The sequence below is a fragment of the Alligator sinensis genome, unplaced genomic scaffold, assembly GCF_000455745.1.
Source record: "Alligator sinensis unplaced genomic scaffold, ASM45574v1 scaffold239_2, whole genome shotgun sequence".
NCBI classification, from domain to species: domain Eukaryota; kingdom Metazoa; phylum Chordata; order Crocodylia; family Alligatoridae; genus Alligator; species Alligator sinensis.
In genome coordinates this window covers 578,489-600,380 of record NW_005842279.1, presented here as the reverse complement: position 1 = coordinate 600,380, position 21,892 = coordinate 578,489, and the positions used below count along the sequence as shown (strand labels likewise).

The following is a 21,892-nucleotide window of genomic DNA, read 5'->3' as shown; positions in this document are numbered from 1 at the left end:
GAGGTGTGAAAGATGACCTGGTTTGCAATAAATGGGACCTGTCAGTTTGAGATTTAGGCACATATGAAGCACTAGCTAGCAGGATAAGAAGGTGGCAGCAGATCTGTCTGGAACAAGCAAGTTCACATGTCACACTGCCTTCAACGCTTCAGGAAGTGGCTGTTCGCACCCCAAAGAACAAGAAAGCGGAGGCACTTCTGAGAGGCTTTGGTGCCACTTGCTTCCTGTCCACAACTGCAGACAGTATGAAGAAGCAAGGAGAAGGAGATTTGAAATGCTCATCCAGTATCATCAACAGATGCATGCACTCCACACAAGCACTGCCTTCCCCACTTTGCCTCAGACTGCTAGCTGGGGGCTGGAGGTCACACTCCCTGTCCCTTGAGCAGGGAGGGAAAAGCCTGGCAAGGGCTGCTTCCCCCTCCCCCTCCAGGTACACCCAGGCTGGGGACTGTGCAGGCCAGAGTGGCAGCTTAACTGCCTCCACAATCATACTCAGCAGCCTGAAGGGGGCCTGGCCACCCCCCGCCCCAGCTCAGCACAGAGGAAGGGAAGGGAGGGCTCACTCTAGTGCCCCCCCCAGCTTCTAATCTGAGCCACTGCGGGCATGTGGCTGCATTTCCTGAATCAAAAGTGAATGTCTGTCCACTTGCAAATCAGTTCAATATATGCAGGTTAGACTGACCTGCAAAGACTGAATCAATTCAGGCTTGGGCTTTTTGTGCATCTGTACTTAGCCCAGGTGTGATGATTATGCTTAGTCCAGAGAAGGGCAACAAAGCTGATTAATGGTGTGAAGGGACTTTTATATGAAGAGAGACTAAAGAGCTTAGGCCTATTCAGTTTAGAAAAGAGATGCTTGAGAGGGGACATGATAAGGGTTTACAAAGTACTAAATGGTGAACAAGTAAATAGGGATTTCTTATTTGCTATCTCTCACAATACAAGAAATAGGGGTCACAAAATGAAACTAGTAGATAGTTTAAAACTAACAAAAGGAAGTTCTTTTTTCAAGCAAAGTGTAAAGTGTGGAACTCATTGCCACCAGATGCTGTGGAAACTGATGGTTTAGCCTGATTCAAAAAAGGATTGGACAGGGTCTTAGAGGAAAAGGGCATCAGTAGCTATGGAGCACAGGAATTGGGGATACAGCCTCTGAATTGGAACTTCCTAGACCTTAATTGCTAGAGGCTGCAAGTGAGAGAGGTACGGGTGCACTGATAGAGATTTTTGGGGCTGATACCGATAGCTAATATTTAAGGAGATATATCCACTGATACCAATTTGATTTCCGATACAGCTGCCTCCAGCTGGTAAGTCCAGTGTGATGGAAGGGGAGGGGGGAAGGAAGGGGCATGGGGGGTCAGATCAACACCCCCTGTGGTGAGGGAGGGGGCAGGCGCTGCCCAGGTAGGGTGGGCATGGGAAAGAGCCGCGGCTTGTTTGGGGAGAGGGGGGCTCTCGCTGCTGCTTGCACCCTGGGAGGGCATGGCAGGGTGGGGTGTATGCCCCTGGATCTGCATGGGGCAGGCTGCAGCTGGAGCTACACAGGGCTCTTCTTAGTGGGGGATGGGCTCGGAGCTGCATCATACCAAATTTCGCCGCCTCTGCTCCCAGTGCTATCACCACCAGCCACCCAGCGCAGCCCCAGCTATTCCTGGCATGTGGGTGGAGGCTTACCAGCTGGAGGCAGCTCTCCACGCTGCCAGCTCTGCTCCTTGCTGCCTGAGTGCTGCGGCTGTGGCAGCGGCAGCACGGGCGTTTATTGGCCAAATTATCGGTACCATCAGGCCTATATCCGATACCTGATACGGCCAATTTTCTATATATCTGTACTGATCTGATATCGGACCGATGTATTAGTGCACCTCTAGAGAGAGGAACAGTGGAAAAAAACCCAGGTCATACACTGTTTATTCTCCCTTTCAGCATCCACACTCTGCCACCACGTGACACAGGATAGTGGGCAAGATGGACTTATGGCCTGACCCAGTAAATAGCAATTGTTATGTTCTTATGTACGCTTGGTGAATGACTTCAAATGTATGCAAAGTCAACCCTGCATTTAGGAAGGAGATTTTCAAATATAGAAAGAGATGGCTCTCTTCCATTGACTTTTCAGCTTAGCACCTGGCTGCCCTTTGTGCCAGTAAGTAAGTGCCCCAAGTCATGTTATCTACACGTGTCCCATCCACGTACCACAGGATATTGTCTTGCAGACTTCAGAATGCTGGCGTAGGTTTTCTAGGCCTAGTCTGTCTGTCTTTCGACTGCTGTTGATATGGGCAACTGACTGTCCCTGGTGCCCTAGAGACTGTGATGCAACAGGGTAAAACTATTGCTCAGTGAACTGCAGGAATATTTTGTAAGTTTTGGTGCCTCAGCAACAGAAGGGGGTTCATTTTTTTAGCATAGGATATTGCTCATTGGACATAGGATATCGCTCAACGGACATCTTCATTAATGATGTGGACACTGGAGTCAGAAGTGGACTGGCCAAGTTCGCTGATGACACCAAACTTTGGGGAAAAGCATCCACACCAGAAGACAGGCGGGTGATCCAGGCTGACCTGGACAGGCTCAGCAAGTGGGCGGACGAGAATCTGATGGTGTTCAACGCCGATAAATGCAAGGTTCTCCACCTTGGGAAGAAAAACCTGCAGCATCCTTATAGGCTCGGCAGTGCTATGTTGGCCAACACTATGGAAGAAAGAGACTTGGGGGTCATCATTGACCACAAGATGAACATGAGCCTGCAGTGCGATGCGGTGGCTAGTAAAGTGACCAAAACGCTGGCTTGCATCCATAGATGCTTCTCAAGCAAATCCCGGGACGTCATTCTCCCCTTGTACTCGGCCTTAGTGAGGCCGCAGCTGGAGTACTGTGTCCAGTTTTGGGCTCCACAATTCAAAAAGGATGTGGAGAAGCTTGAGAGAGTCCAGAGAAGAGCCACGCGCATGATCAGAGGTCAGGGAAGCAGACCCTACGATGAGAGGCTGAGAGCCCTGGGGCTCTTTAGCCTGGAAAAGCGCAGGCTCAGGGGTGATCTGATGGCCACCTATAAGTTTATCAGGGGTGACCACCAGCATCTGGGGGAACGTTTGTTCACCAGAGCGCCCCAAGGGATGACGACTAGGTCGAATGGTCATAAACTACTACAAGACTGTTTCAGGCTGGACATAAGGAAGAATTTCTTTACTGTCCGAGCCCCCAAGGTCTGGAACAGCCTGCCACCGGAGGTGGTTCAAGCGCCCACATTGAACACCTTCAGGAGCAAACTGGATGCTCATCTTGCTGGGATCCTATGAACCCGGCTGACTTCCTGCCCTTTGGGCAGGGGGCTGGACTCGACGATCTTCCGAGGTCCCTTCCAGCCCTAATGTCTATGAAATCTATTGCATTGTAACTGAGTTCCCTTTCCAGCAAGCTGTAGGACCTCAGCTTGTGGCAGAATGCCAACTCTGTCTCTCCCCAAAAACTCTGCTATGTGACAGTTTGGTTAACATGGTCCCTGCAGAGGGCGGACATCCCCTGGGCTTTTTAGGTAACCCTGAGTTGTAACATGTGCTGGATACATTCCTGAGGGAGGGGGGGAAACCTGCTCCCTCTGCCTGCGTTACTGGCATCACATACCTGGGTGAGGGGCTTACACTCCCTGTTGTTCTAAGCAATGTCAACCTGACTGGGAGGGGGCTAGAGACCTTGCCAGTCTACCCGGCAACCAGTGATGCATTTCAAATTGGTTGGCTGGCAGCCAACAGGTGATGGCCTCCATTGGCCCAGGTAAATGAGGTCATAAGGTCTATATAACTTAAGGACTGCCCAGGACGAGGAGCAGCATCCATGATGAAAAGAGAGAAGAACTGGACCATCTGAAACTTGCTCTCTCTCTTGAAACTCATGATCAGGGAATTGCCACCTCCCTCTGGATGATACTCATGAGTAAGCTACCTGAGATCTAACTAGATATATAGCTTCCAGTCACTCAGATGCGTGATCAAAGGCAACCCAGCCACCCTGTTTGCTCTATGAGATTTCTCTGATTATTGCTGTACCCTGTACCCTATTCCAAACTTGCTCCCTGTAGCCAATGAAGTTCTCCTTTGTACCTAGCGTGGGAGACTTATTGTGAGAGGGACTAGCTTATGCCTTGGGGATCCCCTTGGTTCGGCTGACTAAGGGAGACCACTATTTGTGCTTCAGACTGAGGGAAGCACCCCAAGTTCTTGGAGTGGGTCAAGTACCTTCAAGAACTACTAGGCCTGTGTTTCCCAGGGGGCACAGTGCCAGGATCAGGCCAGAGCCTGGATGATGACAGCGTTACCCCCAGGCTAGCGGGTGTGGTCCAGGAAGGGGAGTCGGGCGGGGTTCGCTCAGATGTGAGGCGCCCCCAAGGAGGTACTCAGAGCCTGGAAGGTGGTTGTGCCTGAACCACCCACCTCACTGTGCCCAAGAGCACCCCCAAACTGGCCCACTGCACTGCTTATAATTCAGAATGAAAGATTCCTCAGAATCTTGACTTTTGTTTTGTGGATGCTCTCTGAAAGAGGGTTGTTGTTTTTTTTTAACATTTCTCAAAAGGTCAGTAGGGGCTGGGACTCTCCTAGGGTCATACATGTTTTACACAAATGTAACTTCTTTGAACTTATTTGTTGATTCCAGGACTTTCACTTCCTCTCCCATTCTGTCTATTTCCTTTCCAGCTCCTGTCATCTTCTATGATGACATTATCCTTTCCTAGTCATGGCATCCCTATACAAATGGGTTTCAGTTGCAAGACCCTCTTATTTACATCAGGTGTCCTTTGTGCTTCCTGGTGAGAAGGTGTCAGGAACCCGGATCCTGGCACAATGTTGATAAGCCAGCTCCCTGCTTCTTATGACAGTTTTTTTTCTACTAAACGTCCCATTGAGAAGCAAAATTCTGAAACAATTGATTGTTTGATCAATTTTTGATGAAACAAAAACATTACATACAACTGTCTTAATATAGCCCAGTATGCCAACATTTCAGCAGAAAACCCACTTCTTCCAGTAAATAATGGACTTCCTTTTATTCTCCTAAGTCTCCAGATCCTATTGGCATTAGCATGTGCACTAAAAGGAATGGCCCAAGACCGCATTTCCCAAAGTGTGGGGTATATCTCCCTGTTGAGGAACCCAGAGCATGTGTATATCAAGAGGTATAGGGTTTTAACAACACCCATTAGAATTGCAGAGGAGTGTGATTAGCGTCATTCTTCTGAGGTAGGGGGCTTTGTTTTCAAATCTGAGCCCTCAACATTCATTTCAATCCTGGTAGAGCACTGTGTCCTGTGTATACTTTTGATACAGAGGTTGTATGCTCTGATGTAAGACACAAGGGTCTGAATTCTGTTGCCCTTTCTGTGCCAAAGTGGTGGTTTTTCCAGCTGTGTAAGTGGCACTTCTGGAACTTACATGGAGTTTCCAATTCCAGTGCCATGCACTATGACTATAAGCATCCCAAGAGCGATTGCACATGTTCAGTAGGCTATGCCCTGGCCAGGTGGGTGTGTGGTTACCAGCATACAAGTCCTAGAGAAGCGAGATAAGGAGCTTTCCCTGTTTTAGCCCTAGTAGGCTAGTGGCTAAAGGATTAATTGCAGAAGGAGACAACACAGGCTTTAGGCTCTCCTTACCCAGAAGGGGTTTGAACCTGTAGCTTTCTGGCTTCCCAATACAGTCTCTAAATACTAGTCTACAGGTCAGTCACTATCCAGGCCCTTCTCTAACACACCTCTTGAAACTGAGCCATTCTCCCTTGTGTTTAATGATACTGGATGAAGCAGAACAGTCGGGGAAGCTTCTATCACATGAGGAGCAAGCGTCTATGCTAGAACTCGGGGCCTGTTCCTTTGTAAGGCAGTTCACTGAGCCATACACCCTCTAGTTTATATGCTTCCTTCTGGCCTCACAGATCTCCTCTTGACTACCCAGAGGCCAGCTTGAAAAGGAAAGATGGAAAAGCAGGTTTGAGTATTCTTGACTTGTAGCCTGGTGTTTAAGACCACATGCTTGGCAAGTCAAAGAGCTGCAGATTTAAACCCCATGGGTCAGGGGGACCCTAGCTGCTGAGCTAGTGGGACTGAAACAGGGAAGGACCATCGTTCTCCCCAGTCATGGCTTTTTTCCAGGAAGGATTTTGTGACTTACACATACCTGGCATACGTTTGTATGTAGCCATGTATGTACCTGCCCAGAATGCAGCCTTCTGCTGGCTCCAAGTAGTGAGAGTTCAAGATCCATCTTTTGGTTTTTGATCTAATCCCACTCCTTTGCAATGTGTTTCCGTTTCTTGGCCATCAGAATTGATCCTTCCAGCCAAGATCCTTTTTGTCTTTGAAAACTTTCTGCTTTCCATGAACCTCCCTTTCTTGGAATCCATGGCCTCAGTTTGCATGCATGCGGTTCTCATCTTTAAACTCACATCCTAGCAAACTCAAAAGCGGCCCTATCCCCGAAATAATTGCCCACCCCTGCTAAGCCCTTAGTATTCTGTTTACTACTTTGTAACTTGCATTCTGAATTGTTATAAGGAAGGTGCAGAAATGGCAAAGTCAGCAGTTGATTCTCTTTCTGCACCAGAAACATGCTGATTCCCGATGATCTGAATATAGACAGTGTGCTCTTACATTACTGAGCACTTAGGTTTGGCCATTTGCATCTCACAGAGTGAATCAGGTGACATTAGGAGTGTAATTGAAGCATATGCTAGACAAAAACAGAGATTTAAAGACTAACGATAATGGAGGCAAAAGTGGGAGTTCATGTGGGAATCCAGTTCTCTGTCCTGCTTCTTGATTGGATGCTGCAGCAGTCTGGCCAAATATAGGGAGCTGTGATCCAGTCATTTCAAACTGAGTGATGATTAACAAGCTGGACTGAGAATGTATCAGGAACCTTGTGAAGTCACACAACAGGGCAGGAGCCTTTTCTTGAGCCTTAAACATACTTCAGCAAGAGGATTTTCTTTTCCTACATTCTTTTTTTGTTAGATAAAATCGTGAAAGGCTTATTCAGAGAAGCCAGAAGTGGTTTGGAAGCATTTAGTAGCTCAAGAAGGAGCATGAAACCTTATCTGCCGCTTACTTGAACATTCAATGATTTTAGCAGTTAGAGGACTGTATTTGGAATCCATTTCTGATGCTTTCTTTTCAGCTCCATCTTCAGTTTGTTGGCTTCAGCTGTTTGCTAAAATAAGTTTAGCTGTCTTGCAGAGCTTAAGCTCATCATTAAGTTGTGAGTTAAAATATTGCTGTGCCCGTTGGTATTGACTAGGCAGATCTGGACTACGCCAGTCAGAATGGTCAGGTATGACCCCAGAACTCCAATATGCATGTATTTTCTTGTAAGGCTGGCTTAGTTTTCTCTTTTAGGGGAAAGGAGCAGTTCTTGCTGCCACTGCCATTGCCTCTGCCCCCAGTAGTAGAAACCAGGATGAATAATATGTCGCTTGGCAAAAATATATTTCTAAAAATAGCTATTTTAGTTTACCTGCGTTACTTATGCAGCTGTTTTTAAATTTCCATTCTTTGGTATGTTACCATTTATTTATCAGTGAAAGGAGGTTGGTTATAACTACTGATGGATTGAAGCTTTGGCCTGGTTGCATTTTAAATAGACATCTCCCTAGTGACAAGGTATTAATGTCACATTAACAATTAGCATTTGGAATGGCGAGCTGAGCAAACCAAGACGTTTCAAGTCAGCCTTTTTAAAAAAGAAAGAGGGAACAAAAGACATATGTGCTGTGACAGCATGGCACAGAATGTACTCCACCATCAGGACTTCACATTCCTCATGTTGACAAATTTAACTTAGGGGCCCGCTGACTGTTTGTGCAACTGGACTATTCTTAAAACTGGTTTGATCAGCTTTGATCATGCCTTATAGGGACAACATTCATTCTTAGGTCTGCTTTGGTGGTTCCCCATTCTTCCCTGCATAAAGGACGCCGGGGGGGGGCAGTTTTGAAATCATTGACATGGTTGATTTCAGTAGGATTTGGGCCCTAGAACAACTCGCTGAAAAACCCAGTTTCTACTTCCTCCCATATTCTGTCCTTAGCACTAATCCATTCTGTCAGCCTTGGTGAGTAGGTGGCTGATGGTACAGTGTAATGCCTTTAATATGAGCAGAGAGGAACGTAGAAATTCCGTCACACTGAAGGAGACCCGCCAGACAGAATTTTAAAATGGGTAATATGTTATTATTGCATACCAATTAATATAACTTATGTAACTTTATTTAAATATAGACTAAACAAAAGAGAGGCCTAAAAATGTACACCCCTCTCAGCCCCTCACAACTTCAAGAGGACAGAAAATTGCTGAGCATCTGCTCTTACGTTGCACTGTGTGGTAGGGTTGGCTCATAGGGTTGACTTAGTGCTTCTGGTTCCCTACCTTGCTACTTTCTCTTCCTCTTCTCATTTTTCCCACATATTCCCTACCTCTCTTCCTCTTCCCTACTGTATCATTTTCTAGAGAATATTTATGGCTACTGAGGGATAAGGGTTGAAAATGCAGAATAACTGAATAACAGAGGGACTTAATACTGAATCTTATATATCCTAGTGAGTGCCATAATACCAGGCTGTTAGCTGTTCTGAGGGGGAAAGAGACTTGGTTTCTGAGGATCTTTGGTTACAGCCAATGAGAAATGCAAACCTTTTAAAAATCTACAAAAGTGTCGCAGGGTAGGAAGGCCATTTCCAGCTCAGTTTTAGTTTCAACAGCTGGAGGTACATTTAAAATTCCCCTGGGAATGTTTTGAGTGATCAAGCTAGAAAAGAGATCCACCAGCTCAGGATCTGATTCTTTCCACTCAGTGTGTTAGTGCTGTTCTTTGTTAGCCTTGCTGGGAGCACATTTTGTAGGTCAGCACTGAAGAATGGCTAATGTGAGATTAATAGCATCTTGCATCTCCAAAGAATTGTTCTTGGCTTGCACATGAAGAAAGGTCCAAAACAGTGGATTAGTTCAGGGTATTGAGCACAGTTTGCTGCTGTATCTGTTTTAAGACTAGCTGTAGGTAGAAAGCAAGTTTGTGGTTATTACTGGGGACATAGCTGGTAGTTCTAGTGCCCCTGGCTGTTGATTGACTAATTAATAATAAATACAGTAGTGTGTGTGCATGTGCACTAGATAACATTTGGTAATGAAATGTTTTTTGGAGAGAAATTGCTTAACTTTTCCTTGAATGAAAATCTCTGATAGTTTATGTCTTAGGTTTTTTTTTTCTCTGGAAAATACTCTGGAGAAAATCAATTTCAAGAACTAGTAGAGTTTTCCAGGGAAGTTATTTACTTCAGAGCTGTTCAGAACTCAGCTTAGACCTATCAGAATGGTAGCATCTCAGAGAAAGCTGTGTTATCTCGTTTATTTATAGAGGTTTCCTTCCTGTAGCAAAGCACAAGAATCCTCCTGGTTGGCAGAATATCATTTTTGTCCTTGCTTGCATACAGCTTGTTATTTTCTCTTCGATTTCTACAAGTGTGATTCTGTTGTAGAATAGTAATGCTTTTCTCAATGGATCTGTTTCTTGCATATCTTTGATGATAAAGATAAGGCTTTACTGCTTTCTTTACTTTCCTTCAACTGCAGAGACAACAACACAGCTGTCAGAGGGTGAGGAGTTGTTCCGTCTACTGATGCACAAATGGGAACTGGTTTAAGTACTGTGCTCCTATATATATTCTCATTGAAACTATTGAGGCCAGAAATTCCCTCGGAGGAGGCATATACAAGTTTTTGGGTCTTGAACTTTAAATGTGCTGTTATAGGAAAGGAAGGAGGCTGGAGGAAAAAAACTACCCAAAGCTCTTATTTGACTGTGTGCCAGGTAGAGAAAAACTATGAAAATCAAGGCAGAAGAACTTACAGGATATGAGCCGTTTTACTAATCTAGGGCTATACAGTCTGATTAACTTTTTTAAGAAGATAGCCATGGTAGCTGCTATCTTACTTAAAATTACATAGTGCCTGCCATGAAGAGCATACTGTGGCCTATACAGTATCAAGTGCAACACTGGAGCTTACCAACTAATTGACTATGCCTTAATTGAATAGTCCGGCTGCATCTGCTGTCTGTCCTTCCCTGACCCTATCCTCTGTGTTCTGTCATTGAGACTGTAAACACTTTGGGGTAAGGGACAGCCATACTGCAAGGTGCTTTAGCGTTTGTGCAAGACTTAAAAAAACAAGGCTGAATCATTGATACAAGTTAAATGATGGCACTGCAGATTGATAGATAAGAAAATCGTCAAAATGGTCCATTGTATATAGTAGGAATCTCTGTAATCTTATTTTAGGGCCAGAATTTGACCTAAACTCCACTGACTTCAATAGATTTATTACCTCACAGAAGTCGCTCTGGATTTCTAACATCATAACTGTTAGAATCTGTTTCTTAATGATTTCACAGGGACATGCAGTCAGGTTTCAAAAATAAAAAGATCAGGTGTTCAAGGGTGTGCAACCTATGTGCATCCTGTCACAAGCGCAGCACTCTGGCAAGTCAGCAGAGGAATGTATTTTAAAGATGTAGACATCTTCTCTTCCTCTTTTTCTGTCTTCTTGTATCATCAGGGTTACCCTGAGGCTTCATTTATACATCTGGGGATATTTATAAAAATACATTAAAACTTTAAAATACATTAAAGTTTTAAAAATGTCCTGAATAAAATTGGGCTGTGGACATGCATAAGAGTTGAATTGTCCCCAAAAGTTATTGATTGGAACCATTTCACAACTGTGTGAAGTGCTATGGCTCTGACACTGGCGGTGGGAGGGGAACCCAGCCCAGTATGGCTTTTGGTGGGTGAGTGGAGGGGCAGGGGAATGCTTGCAACCACATTTTGGGGCCCTAGGACGTGGGTGACCTCTGACTGAGGGGTGTTGTCACTTTTCTGCTTTCTTTCCTCTCTAAAACATGAGTTAAATACACATGAGTAGCCTGTAAATGACTGAAGTTTGCAGTTTGTGTGACTTGTTGGGGGGTGCAGGGAAAGGCTTGGTCCCAATTTTGTGTTCTCAAGGCCTGGGGAAACATGATTTCATAGATTTCATAGACATCAGGGCTGGAAGGGACCTCGGAAGATCGAGTCCAGCCCCCCGCCCAAAGGGCAGGAAGTCAACTGGGGTCATAGGATCCCAGCAAGATAAGCATCCAGTTTCATCTTGAAGGTGTTCAATGAAGGCGCTTGAACCACCTCCGGTGGCAGGCTGTTCCAGACCTTGGGGGCTCGGACAGTAAAGAAGTTCTTCCTTATGTCCAGCCTGAAACGATCTTGAAGTAGTTTGTGACCATTCGACCTCGTCATCCCTTGGGGCGCTCTGGTGAACAAACGTTCCCCCAGATGCTGGTGGTCACCCCTGATAAACTTGTAGGTGGCCATCAGATCACCCCTGAGCCTGCGCTTTTTCAGGCTAAAGAGCCCCAGGGCTCTCAGCCTGTCATCATAGGGTCTGCTTCCCTGACCTCTGATCATGCGCGTGGCTCTTCTCTGGGGGGGGAATGACGTCCCGGGATTTGCTTGAGAAGCATCTATGGATGCAAGCCAGCGTTTTGGTCGCTTTACTAGCCGCCGCATCGCATTGCAGGCTCATGTTCATCTTGTGGTCAATGATGACCCCCAAGTCTCTTTCTTCCATAGTGCTAGCCAACATAGCACTGCCGAGCCTATAAGGATGCTGCGGGTTTTTTTTCCCAAGGTGGAGAACCTTGCATTTATTGGCGTTGAACACCATCAGATTCTCGTCCGCCCACTTGCTGAGCCTGTCCAGGTCAGCCTGGATAACCTGCCTGTCCTCTGGTGTGGATGCTTTTCCCCAAAGTTTGGTGTCATCGGCGAACTTGGCCAGTCCGCTTCTGACTCCAGTGTCCACATCGTTAATGAAGATGTTGAACAGTATGGGTCCAAGGACAGAGCCTTGGGGGACCTCACTGGTCACAGGACACCACGATGAGTGACTTCCATCGATTACTACCCTCTGGGTCCGACCCCGGAGCCAATTTTCCACACATGATGATGTGCTGTGGTTGAATAGGGAGTGAGTATGCAGCTGATTGTCAGATAGCCTTTGTAAAACAAGCAATGCAAGGGTGCTCATACATAAAAAGTGCAAATGAAAGGGGGAAAAAAAACGGGGAAGTAGAGTTATGGCTGCATACCAGAGTGGCCAGTTGCAGCAGTGTGTTTTGGGGGTGAGAAGAAGCAATTCTGTGTGGGATGCCTGGAGGACCAGCTAGACCTGTCACAGGATGTTTGGGTGTCCACACAAGATTGAACTGGTTCACAGTGTACTGGTTCAAAATAGTACTGGATTTCTATGTATGCTTTTGAACCATTGCAGGCAGATTTAAACCAATTTCACAAGTTTATATGTCTGAATGCTTTGGGTTTAAACAGTATTTAAATTATTCTAAGTGTTGTGTCCATACTCTTAGGTATCTAATTCTGTGTACCCGAATAAGTGGCCCGATTTTTCAGAAGTACTAAGCACAGGCATCAGAGTGAAACTTGCTTTATAAAGCTCATGCTCAGCTGAAATCTCTTATAGTTAATTTCTTTTCTCTTACAGGCGTTACGGATTATGGTTCCGATTACGGAAGTTAATAATCTGGTTGGTGGGAGTGTACATAGCCATTCCATTCCTAGTAAAACTTTGTCCTGTTATTCAGGCAAAGCTGGTCTTCTTAAATTTTGGTAAGTGATCGTGTGTGTGTGTGTGTGTGTGTGTGTGTGTGTGTGTGTTAGAAAAGCTTGTGAAACGTTTTCAGCAGTGTTGCTTTTATTTTTTAAAAAATCTTAGCAAAATGGCACTGTGCTTATCTTCCTACATAACATATGTTCATGTACAAGAATCGCATCCATTTGTGCTCAACTGTATATTTGTCCTGTGCCAAAAGAAGTTAGAAAAACTCCAAAATCAGGGTATATTTGTTTCTTTTTCATATAGGACAGCTGTGTTTGGCATTCATCAAAATTTTCTGATGAGAACCTCCAGAAATAATTGTAAAATAGAAATACATCTCTGCTTTAAAAGACCTCTCAGTTCATTTATCATCTGTGTCCACCTATGGTTTATGAAGGCTAGAAATTTTCATAGGCTTATACATTTTGTGAATTGTTAGATCTGTAACCTCTAAGTTTATGGCCCTAGTAACAATTGAAAATGTTTTGGATTTAGATAGAATGGTCAAATTCCAATTAGCTTCTTAATTTGAAATGATAGGAAAAGAGAATATATTTTATTGAAAGGATTATTAAAAATGTATGTGGAATGCATGCAAGTTATTGAGGTCCCATGTCAGCTAAAACATTTGAAGTTGTGTATGATAAATGTATCATCTTCCAGACTTCGGTTCTTCACAGACAAACATTTTTAGGAGAGTATACTGGATGTAGCAAATGCAACTTCTTAGGGGCTGACTCACTCCCTTTCTCCAAGTGTTTTGGTTACTCCTACATAGGAAGACAGTGGCTAACTCCAGATGTTTCAAAGAAAGACACAGAATATTTCCCTGAAGGGGAAATATCTTTCCTCTAAATCAGTGGTTCTCTGACTCAAGGCACCCCTCACTGGATTTGAGGCACCTTTCCATACTTTTCGTGAATTAACTGGCACCCAATTTCAAGAACTGATTGATAGATTACAGTACTTGCTTCCTTGAAGAGGGCCTTGCAGTGGGATCATGTAGGCAGGGAGAAGTCTTGGCCTACTCTTATCTGCTTAGTTTAGCTGCTTATAGCCTAAAACCTCACTTATGTCCTTGCACCTCATGGCACCCTTCAAAAGATCTGGGGCCCTGGCATCCTGGTTCAGAATCACTGGTCTAGGTGCTCATATGACCCCCATTACTGCAATATGTAATCACTGCACTGACATTAATGTTTACATTCCTATAACACAGATTGGAACCTGAGGCTCTGCTAGATTAAGTAATTTACTCAGAGCATCTCTTGGGGTGTGTCTACATGTGCAATTAATATACATGAATACATTCCAGAGCATATTGCTCTGGAGCTTATTCACGTTTAGCACATTGAGCCCAGTCAGAGCAGCCCAGGCGGGCAGGGGATGCAGGGAGTCAGCCTGCCAGCCCAGAGCTGCTCTGACTGGGCTCCATGTGTTGAGGAGGAGCTGACTTGGGGACGAGGGGGCTTCAATGTGGGGCTAGCCTGCAGGCATCCCCCATGCTTAAGCACCCTCATGCCCCAGCCAGCAGCTCCACAGCATGTGAAGCCCCTAGACTGGCTGCTCCGATGAGGCCCATGGGCAGCAGAGGGGCTGGCTGAGGCATGAGGATGCTTCAGCGTGGGGTTGCCTATCAGCTAGCCCTGCACTGAATCATCTTGTGCTCCAGCCAGCCCTGTCATTATCTATGCATATGCTGCAGCGCATGAAATAATCCCTCTGCAGAATAGTACTCGTGGGATACCCTCTGGTGGTGTTTAGTAGTCTACTGTGACCTAATAGGGTTGCATGTGTAGATGGTACGTTTTACTGCAGAGCTAATTAGTCATCTCCACAGTAAATGTTTCGTGTAGATGTGCCCTTGGAGTTTTAACATAGAGCTGGAGAGTGTATGCTGATTTTAGTCCACCTTGTTTAAATGCTGAAAATTCATTAGTGCATCTACTTTTGTAATACCCCATCATCTTACTCTCCAGTCATAAAAAGGAGGAAGCAGGAGCCCCATCCACCATTTGTTTTAACAGTTTTTCAGGGACTTGAGTACAGTGAAATAGAATTGCACTCAGATGCCTGAGTCCACGTAACTCATTTAATACAGAGAACAGAATCTGGTCCTGGTGTTAATAAAAAGCATGTCAAGTTTGGTGTCAGATTTATCTGGTTAACATTAAAAGCTATGGAAGTCAGCAGCTCATGTTTACAGAATGTGCATTTAATGGCATTTGTTGGCCAGGTGAGGCGAGGGCTAATGCTCAACTCGGTAGCATTTCTCTGTTTCTCAGTAACACAATCCCTTTAGAAAGGGACATCTGATTAAATTCTGGAATTTCCAGAAATCAGGTCCGCTGATGTTGGCAAAAAGTGCTGCCTGCAGATGGACTGGTGTGGCAAGCAGTTGAATCCCTGTTATCCACCCCTCCGGCTTCATACGCATACCAAGAGCAGCAGCTTAATTTACTGCCTGTAGGGAAGACTCCATCTCCAAAAGAAATAAGAAAGGTTTACAGGGAAGGTTTGAGTTTATAGGGAGCATGGGAAAGAAGCAGTTATGGAGGGAGGAGAAGAGCAGTGTCTGGGTTTTGGGTGAGTGGTGATGGGAAAGGCATAGATGTTGTGGGGGAAATGGAGGTGGAAGAAGGCAGGGGACAGGTAGGGAGCATAGCAGAGGCTGGGACTTGGAGGGCTTGAGGGACTTGGTGGGGTAGGGAGTGTTGTGAGGAAAATTAAATCTGGTCATATCAAGTTGACTGAACTCCCAGAAGTCTTTTCAAGATGATTCAGTTAATGATTGTCAATGATTGGCCTAAAGTTAACTCCAGTAAAATGGCAGGGAACATCAAGAACAATAGAACCATAATAAAACCATAATGTGGTGACTATTGGGACTAATTAGTGTGGCAATAGGAAAATATTCCAGATGTGTAAGGCTGTGTTGTTGTAAATTTTGGATCTATAAGCCAAATATCATACAACAAACTTGGCTAGTATTGGTAATGTCACTAAATGGTTAAACAGCAATGAGCAAGTGAGATATTCATTTGTTGTTTGTGATTCATACCATCTGGATGGATTTCCGAGGGAAAAGATCAAGCCCTCGAAATTGGAGCAGTGCAACCCAGGAAGCTCGCTCAGTGCAGCCGACTGAGGGGAGTGACTCCTGACTAACAGCTCTAGACAGACTGACACGCAGTGAGATTCGTGCTAACATGCTCAGTTTTTGTAACTGCCTGCTTATATACTGGCAGACCTAGTAAAGTAAGTTAATTGTTTTGTATTTAGTGAATATTTTTGTAGTCAATAAAGCTTCTGACTGATATCGGATGAGTACTGTGGGTTAATTGCATAGTTCTCCTTGCCCACAGAGAAGTAGGGCTCGAGTTTCAGCCCAACAGGGACCAATGAGGACAAGGGGATCAGTGACCCCAAAGCAGTGGTGACGAGTAGAGGATGCATGGGGGGGCACATGCACCCCCTGAGAGCACCAGTGCGCACCCCCTGTCAGTCCGCGCTCCCTGTTTAGCCGGCAGGCAGGGGGGCAGATGGGAGCACCAGTGCCCCCCCTGCGAGCGTCAGAAGTGGCCATGGGACTTCCGGAAGCGGCGCAGCTGCTTTTTGGTGAGTGATCAGCCGCTGGGGGACCCCCTGCCCCACCAGTCGCTGACTGGTGTCACATGCCCCCCCAACTTGAGAGGCACTAGTCACCCATGCCCCAAAGGGATGAAATGGTCAGGTGTGCAGAAGTCTGGGGCTAGAGTGTGGGTAGCAAAGAAGGCAAGCCTTGGGGTGGGGAATGGAAATGGAAAGGATGTTTGAGGTTCAGGACCTAGAGTTGTAACAGAGTTCTGGAGTGGGGTGGACTGACACGGGAGTTGGCATGGCAGACACACCAGTAGGAGAGTGTGGGGAATGACATGGAGTCCCTGCATAAGGAAGAAATGGCAAGGGGCTGCATCCATTGTTACCACTTTACAAATACTGAACCTGAACCACATTTCCATTTTGTTTCCTGACCAATTGCTTGGAAACTTTGTATTTGAGAGAAGGTGGCAACATTTGGACACTTAGTGCGGAACAACCTTTCCTGCTATAAAAGAAACCTCAGCTAAGCCCTTTATGGGAATTTGGATGTCTGCCATGGTACAACATCACTTGCCTTTCTGCTGGAGGGAATATGGGCAGCAGCACAATGTTTTATTTTGGGTAGCTGTCACTTCAAATTGCCAAATATTTGAGAGGAATAAGGTCACACCTTCAAGGTCATGAAGGTAGGCTTGCCTGTAGATCCCACTGATTTTCCTAATGCACAACAGAAATCAGGTTACTGGAGGAGTTATGCAATCTTCTGGAACAAACATGCTGTCACATGGTAATAGAAGTGCTTCAGCTCCCTCATAAATGAATAGCATTTCCAAGTTTTTGGGGACTCGTAGGCCCAGAAAAGTTGTTACCATATTATTCTTGTATGTAACCTGCACCTTTTCCCCAAAAACCAGTTGGGGAAGATTGGGCTGTACACCATATGTGAAGAAGGGCTCCCCATGGGTCCAGAGATTTGTTGGGGGGGGGGGAAGAGAGAGGAGCAGTGGCAGCATTAATGGTTAAAGCTCTGGGAGACGCAGCAATTAATCCTGCCATCACTTCCTCCCTCCCCACTCTCCATTGTCAAAATTCTGGATGCCTGCAGAGCCACCTTCCCCAAACACATGCCAGATCAGGCTGGCATGCAGGGTTGGCCAGTGGTCAGACATAACATTCCAGGTCAAACCTGGTGCACCACGTCTGACCTCACTTGTTGGCTCTGGAGCCACATGCTGGGTTGGACCCAGTGTTGCCAAGTCTGGAGCCTCATGCTGGCTCCTGGACCATGCGATGGGTCACACCTGGCACACACCTCTGGAGCCAGCATCACCATGGTGGGATTGCACTGGGCTGTATGGTTCTGTCCCCTATGCTGGCGTAGCAGTATTGGGCCCTACCTCATGACTCTGGCCCCAGCACCAGCATGGTCAGATTGGGCCCTGTCATGCAACTGTGGCCCTGTGGTGGCTGGATTGGGCCCCACCACAGGGGGCTGGGACTGGGGCCAGTGGACAACCCCCAGCTCTGGCACATGTCTCCCAAACATCAAGATGACAGCCCCAGTATGCAGCTCCATTGTGTGACCCCTTAGTCCTGGAGACCCCAAAACTCAGGTACTTACCTGTACTCTTAAGGTAGGATCTTTTTTCCTTTTGGGACCATCCCAAAATAGGGTGTGTATTATATTTAGGGACATGTTCTTGTAAGAGACTACAGTGTGTTGTTCCAAAGGTGCAACCACTGAGTTGTGGCATATGACATACCTCCTTTGAAGCAGGAGGTGAGGAGATTTCTTCGTAGTCTAAATTTGGTATTTGCCATATTTTCTCACATTTAATTTGCCCCTGAGTCTAACACATGCCCTGTTTTTTAAAAGGTATCATGAAGAATAAAAGATCTCATCTTGGTTAAGTATCTAAGTAACAGCAGCCAGGGAACTGAGCTTGCTCCTGAGCCTGCTGCCAGCCCTGTGCACAGGATGGGACCCACATACTTATCCAGCACACTGGATCTAGGGCTGCACACTAGGTCCAGCCCTGCACAGCAGGCCTAATATGGCACAGTGGGTCTGGGATGGTGCAACAGGCCCACTGCAGCATAGCAGGTCTGGGGCTGAATGCCAGGTATGACCCCACATAGCAAGTCTGGGGCTGTGAAATGGGTGTGATCCAGCATGGCATATCTGACCCCATGCGGCAGGTTGAGGGTTGCACAGTCCAAGACTTTGCGCAGTCTCAGACTCGGCACACCAGGTCTGACCTGGCACATGGGCTCTGGAGCCCGTGCAGGGGGTCAGACCTAGAATGCCAGGTCTGGGACTGTGTGCTGGGTTAGACTCCATGCACGGGCTCCAACAGCAGGCCAACTGCATGCACTGGCCTGATCCAGGGCACAGATGGGGAAGGAGGCCTCCCACTGGTTCAGAAATTTGGCAGCAGTGGGGGAGTGGTGGCAGTATTAATTGCCATCTGCCCCAGAACCAGGGCAATTAATGCTGCCACAGCATGTCCTGGCCCTTCCCCCCCTCCCCCACCTCCAAAAAAAAATAAAAAAATTATGGCCCCTTGGGGATCCCTTTTCCTCACATATAATGCAAACCTCATTTTTCCACAGCTGGTTTTGGAGGGGAAGGTATAGATTACATGTAAAAAGACAGTTTTCATTTTGATTATTTATGAAAACATAGGGAGACTGTAGATATTAGAAAACACCTATCTACACTCCTGCTTATGTCCCTAGCAACCTGAAACAAAATCCTGCAAGTTCAGATAAATGTTGGTTTATCTTAAGTTACTGGTATGTGTATGGTTCCGTATAAAGCAGCAGTTCCCAAACTCTGACAGCTTGTGCACCACCAATTTAAAATGATACAACCTTAAGTACCACCTGCAAATTTTTGTCATGTAAAGTAATTATAATAAATCTGTTAACCCATACTACTGACAGGTTGTCTGCGTACCACTGGTGGTACCTGTACCACAGATTGGGAACCGCTGATATAAAGTATGTGAACATATAACCCAATCCCTTGCCAGTTCAAGTTCATGGATTGATGCCACATATTGTGAGATTCCAAAATTAGACTGGATAGAGTATTAAATACAAATCAGGAAAAGCTCTTTCATGTTTTTCTTCATCTCGTTTCATTTGATTGTACCTGTTAGTGTCCCCCTGAGCAGCTATTTTGTTTTGTTGATGCTAGCCCACTTCTAAAGGCTGTAACAAGTTACACCATTTTCACCTACAGGAAAAGAGGTCTTTTTGGTGGGACAGAGCTGTGTACAGTCCTCCATATGTGTTGGTGTTGGTTTAGATAGTGGGTTGAAATGCACTGTCTGGCAGTATTGAGTTGCAAGAAAAAGGAACTTAAAAGCTTAAGTATTTGATATTTTACTCTTTTCCTGTGTTTCAGTGAGAGTCCCATATTTCATTGACTTGAAAAGACCACAGGATCAAGGTTTAAATCACACCTGTAATTATTATCTGCAGCCAGAGGAGGATGTAACTATTGGAGTCTGGTAAGTAAGCTTAAGCCATCTTTCCAGTGAATGGTAACCATTGCTTGTTCTCATCTGGATTTGTGTCTTTGCTGAAGGACAGCTTCATGTTGAAGGTATGCAGTTCTTGGATCTCTACTGAGCTAAATTCAGCAGTGTATGAAACACAGTCAGACAGATCATGACTGTGGAGAAGATTCATAATTTGGAACTGAAGTTACTGCTCTGGGTTGCTGGAAAGGTTGTGCCCCTCCAGTAAAGCAAATTTGGTGAATTAGAAGTTACTTGTTGACCAACTCCTGTGGGGAAAAAAAATATGAACAGAATACAAATGGAGAAGATGGAAGCACGGGCACATCTACATGTATCCCCAACTGTGCATTTGATACCGTGCAATACTCACCGATACATCGCAGTCCCAGTGGTGCATGGTTATTTTCAGATGATCTGTCACTGTAGCAATGAGCTATAGTGACATAGCTTATTGCTACTGCGACATAGTATGTCGTGTAGACGCGCCCACTGACTCAGTGTTCAGAGTAGGAGGAGGAATATGCTCTAGAGCAGTGGTTCCGAAACTGTGACTTTCTCACACCACCAATTTAAAATGATACAACCTTAAGTACTACCAGCAAATTTTTGTCATATAAAGTAATTATAATAAATCTGTTAACATGTACCACTGATGGTACCAGTATCACAGATTGGGAACTGCTGCTATAGAGGCATATGTAAAACTGGAGAGAGAGGCATGGAAACCCATTGTGCTCTCTAATGAAAACAAATGATGGTCATAGATACAGTTGTCAGCTCTGGCTCTTGGAGGAAAATTGTGAGGTCCCAAGCATGGCAACTTCTTGTATACTCATTGGGTTTTCTGAGATATATAAGTGGGGTGACTGGTGGTGCAGGAAATTTTTGTTTTGACAGGTCCATGTTCAGTATTACTAGCCTAGCAAGCTTATTTTGAACCTCTGTCCAGTGAATGCTTTTCATTGTGTGTCAACACCACTGCTTCTTTCTAGTTTGTATAACTGTGAAAAAGATCCTGTTAGCTTGAAAATGATCATTTAAGGGTTATGATGTGTATAATTGGAGCACCCAGTTAAAGTCTAATATATTATTGGCTGATCAAAGAAAAGGAGCCAGTTCTAAACCCACCAGATATAACTATATTTATGAGTCACCAGTCACAATTTGCATTTGTGCTGCACTTGGGTATGTATCATAACAATCTGGTGTGTTTTTTAGTCTTGAATTGACTAGATGGGGTATCCTCTGTTGAATGGCACGATGAGGAAGGGAGTGGGGCTGGGGCAGGTGCTTCACAGCTGGGGTGGAGCAGGAGACAGAGTTGCAAGTGGCTCACCCGGGGGGCAGCTCCCACCACTGCATGCACCCCGGGAGGGCATGGTGGGCATGTGCCCTCAGATTAGTGTGTGGGGCATGGGTGGGCTGCTGCTGCAGGCTGGGGCCAAGATGATGCTGGGCTCTTCCTGGCACTGGGCTGGGCAGGCTGCGCTCAGGGCGGGTGGTGGCAGCACTGGGAGGGGAGGCTATGGCGAATTTTGGGGTGGCTGCAGCTGCCATCACCGCCACCCACCCTGAGCACTGCTCAGCCAAGCCCCCTCCCAGAAAGAGCCCAGCACTGCTCCAGCCTCAGCCCACAGTGGCAGCCTGCCTTTGCCCCACACACAGATCTGAGGGTACGCCCTCCCCATGCCCTCCTAGGGTGCATGCAGCAGTAGGAGCTGCTCCCCCCGTTCCCCCTGCCCTCCCTGGATGAGCCTCTCATGGCTCTGCCCCCCGCTCCATCCCAGCTGTGCAGCATCTGCCCCAGCCCCACTCCCTCCCTCCCTATGGGGGGCCTTGATCTGCCCTCCCCCCACGCCCCTTCCCCCACAACAGACTAACCAGCTGGATGCCGTTCTCCATGCTGCCTGGCTGCATATCAGAATCAGATCAGTATCAGCCGATATGGCTCATTAAAAACCGGCCATCACTACCAGCCCAAAAAATCTCTATTGGTGCACCCCTAGTTTTTAACCTAGAAAAGACAGGACAGAGAGGAAAGGGGGGGGGGGGGGGGGCCCCA

General features: G+C 46.1%; 1 protein-coding gene across 1 annotated transcript in view; it reads left to right on the top strand.

Annotated features, from left to right (window-relative positions):
- Positions 1-7,323: 7,323 nt before the first annotated feature.
- Positions 7,324-21,892, top strand: part of ABHD12 (abhydrolase domain containing 12) — a 57,228-nt gene continuing 42,659 nt past the window's right edge. Inside the window, exons 1-3 of the mRNA XM_025209287.1 lie at positions 7,324-7,331; positions 12,605-12,729; positions 19,713-19,818. Coding sequence (XP_025065072.1) covers positions 7,324-7,331; positions 12,605-12,729; positions 19,713-19,818 — 239 coding nt within the window. The remainder of the gene's footprint in view (positions 7,332-12,604; positions 12,730-19,712; positions 19,819-21,892) is intronic.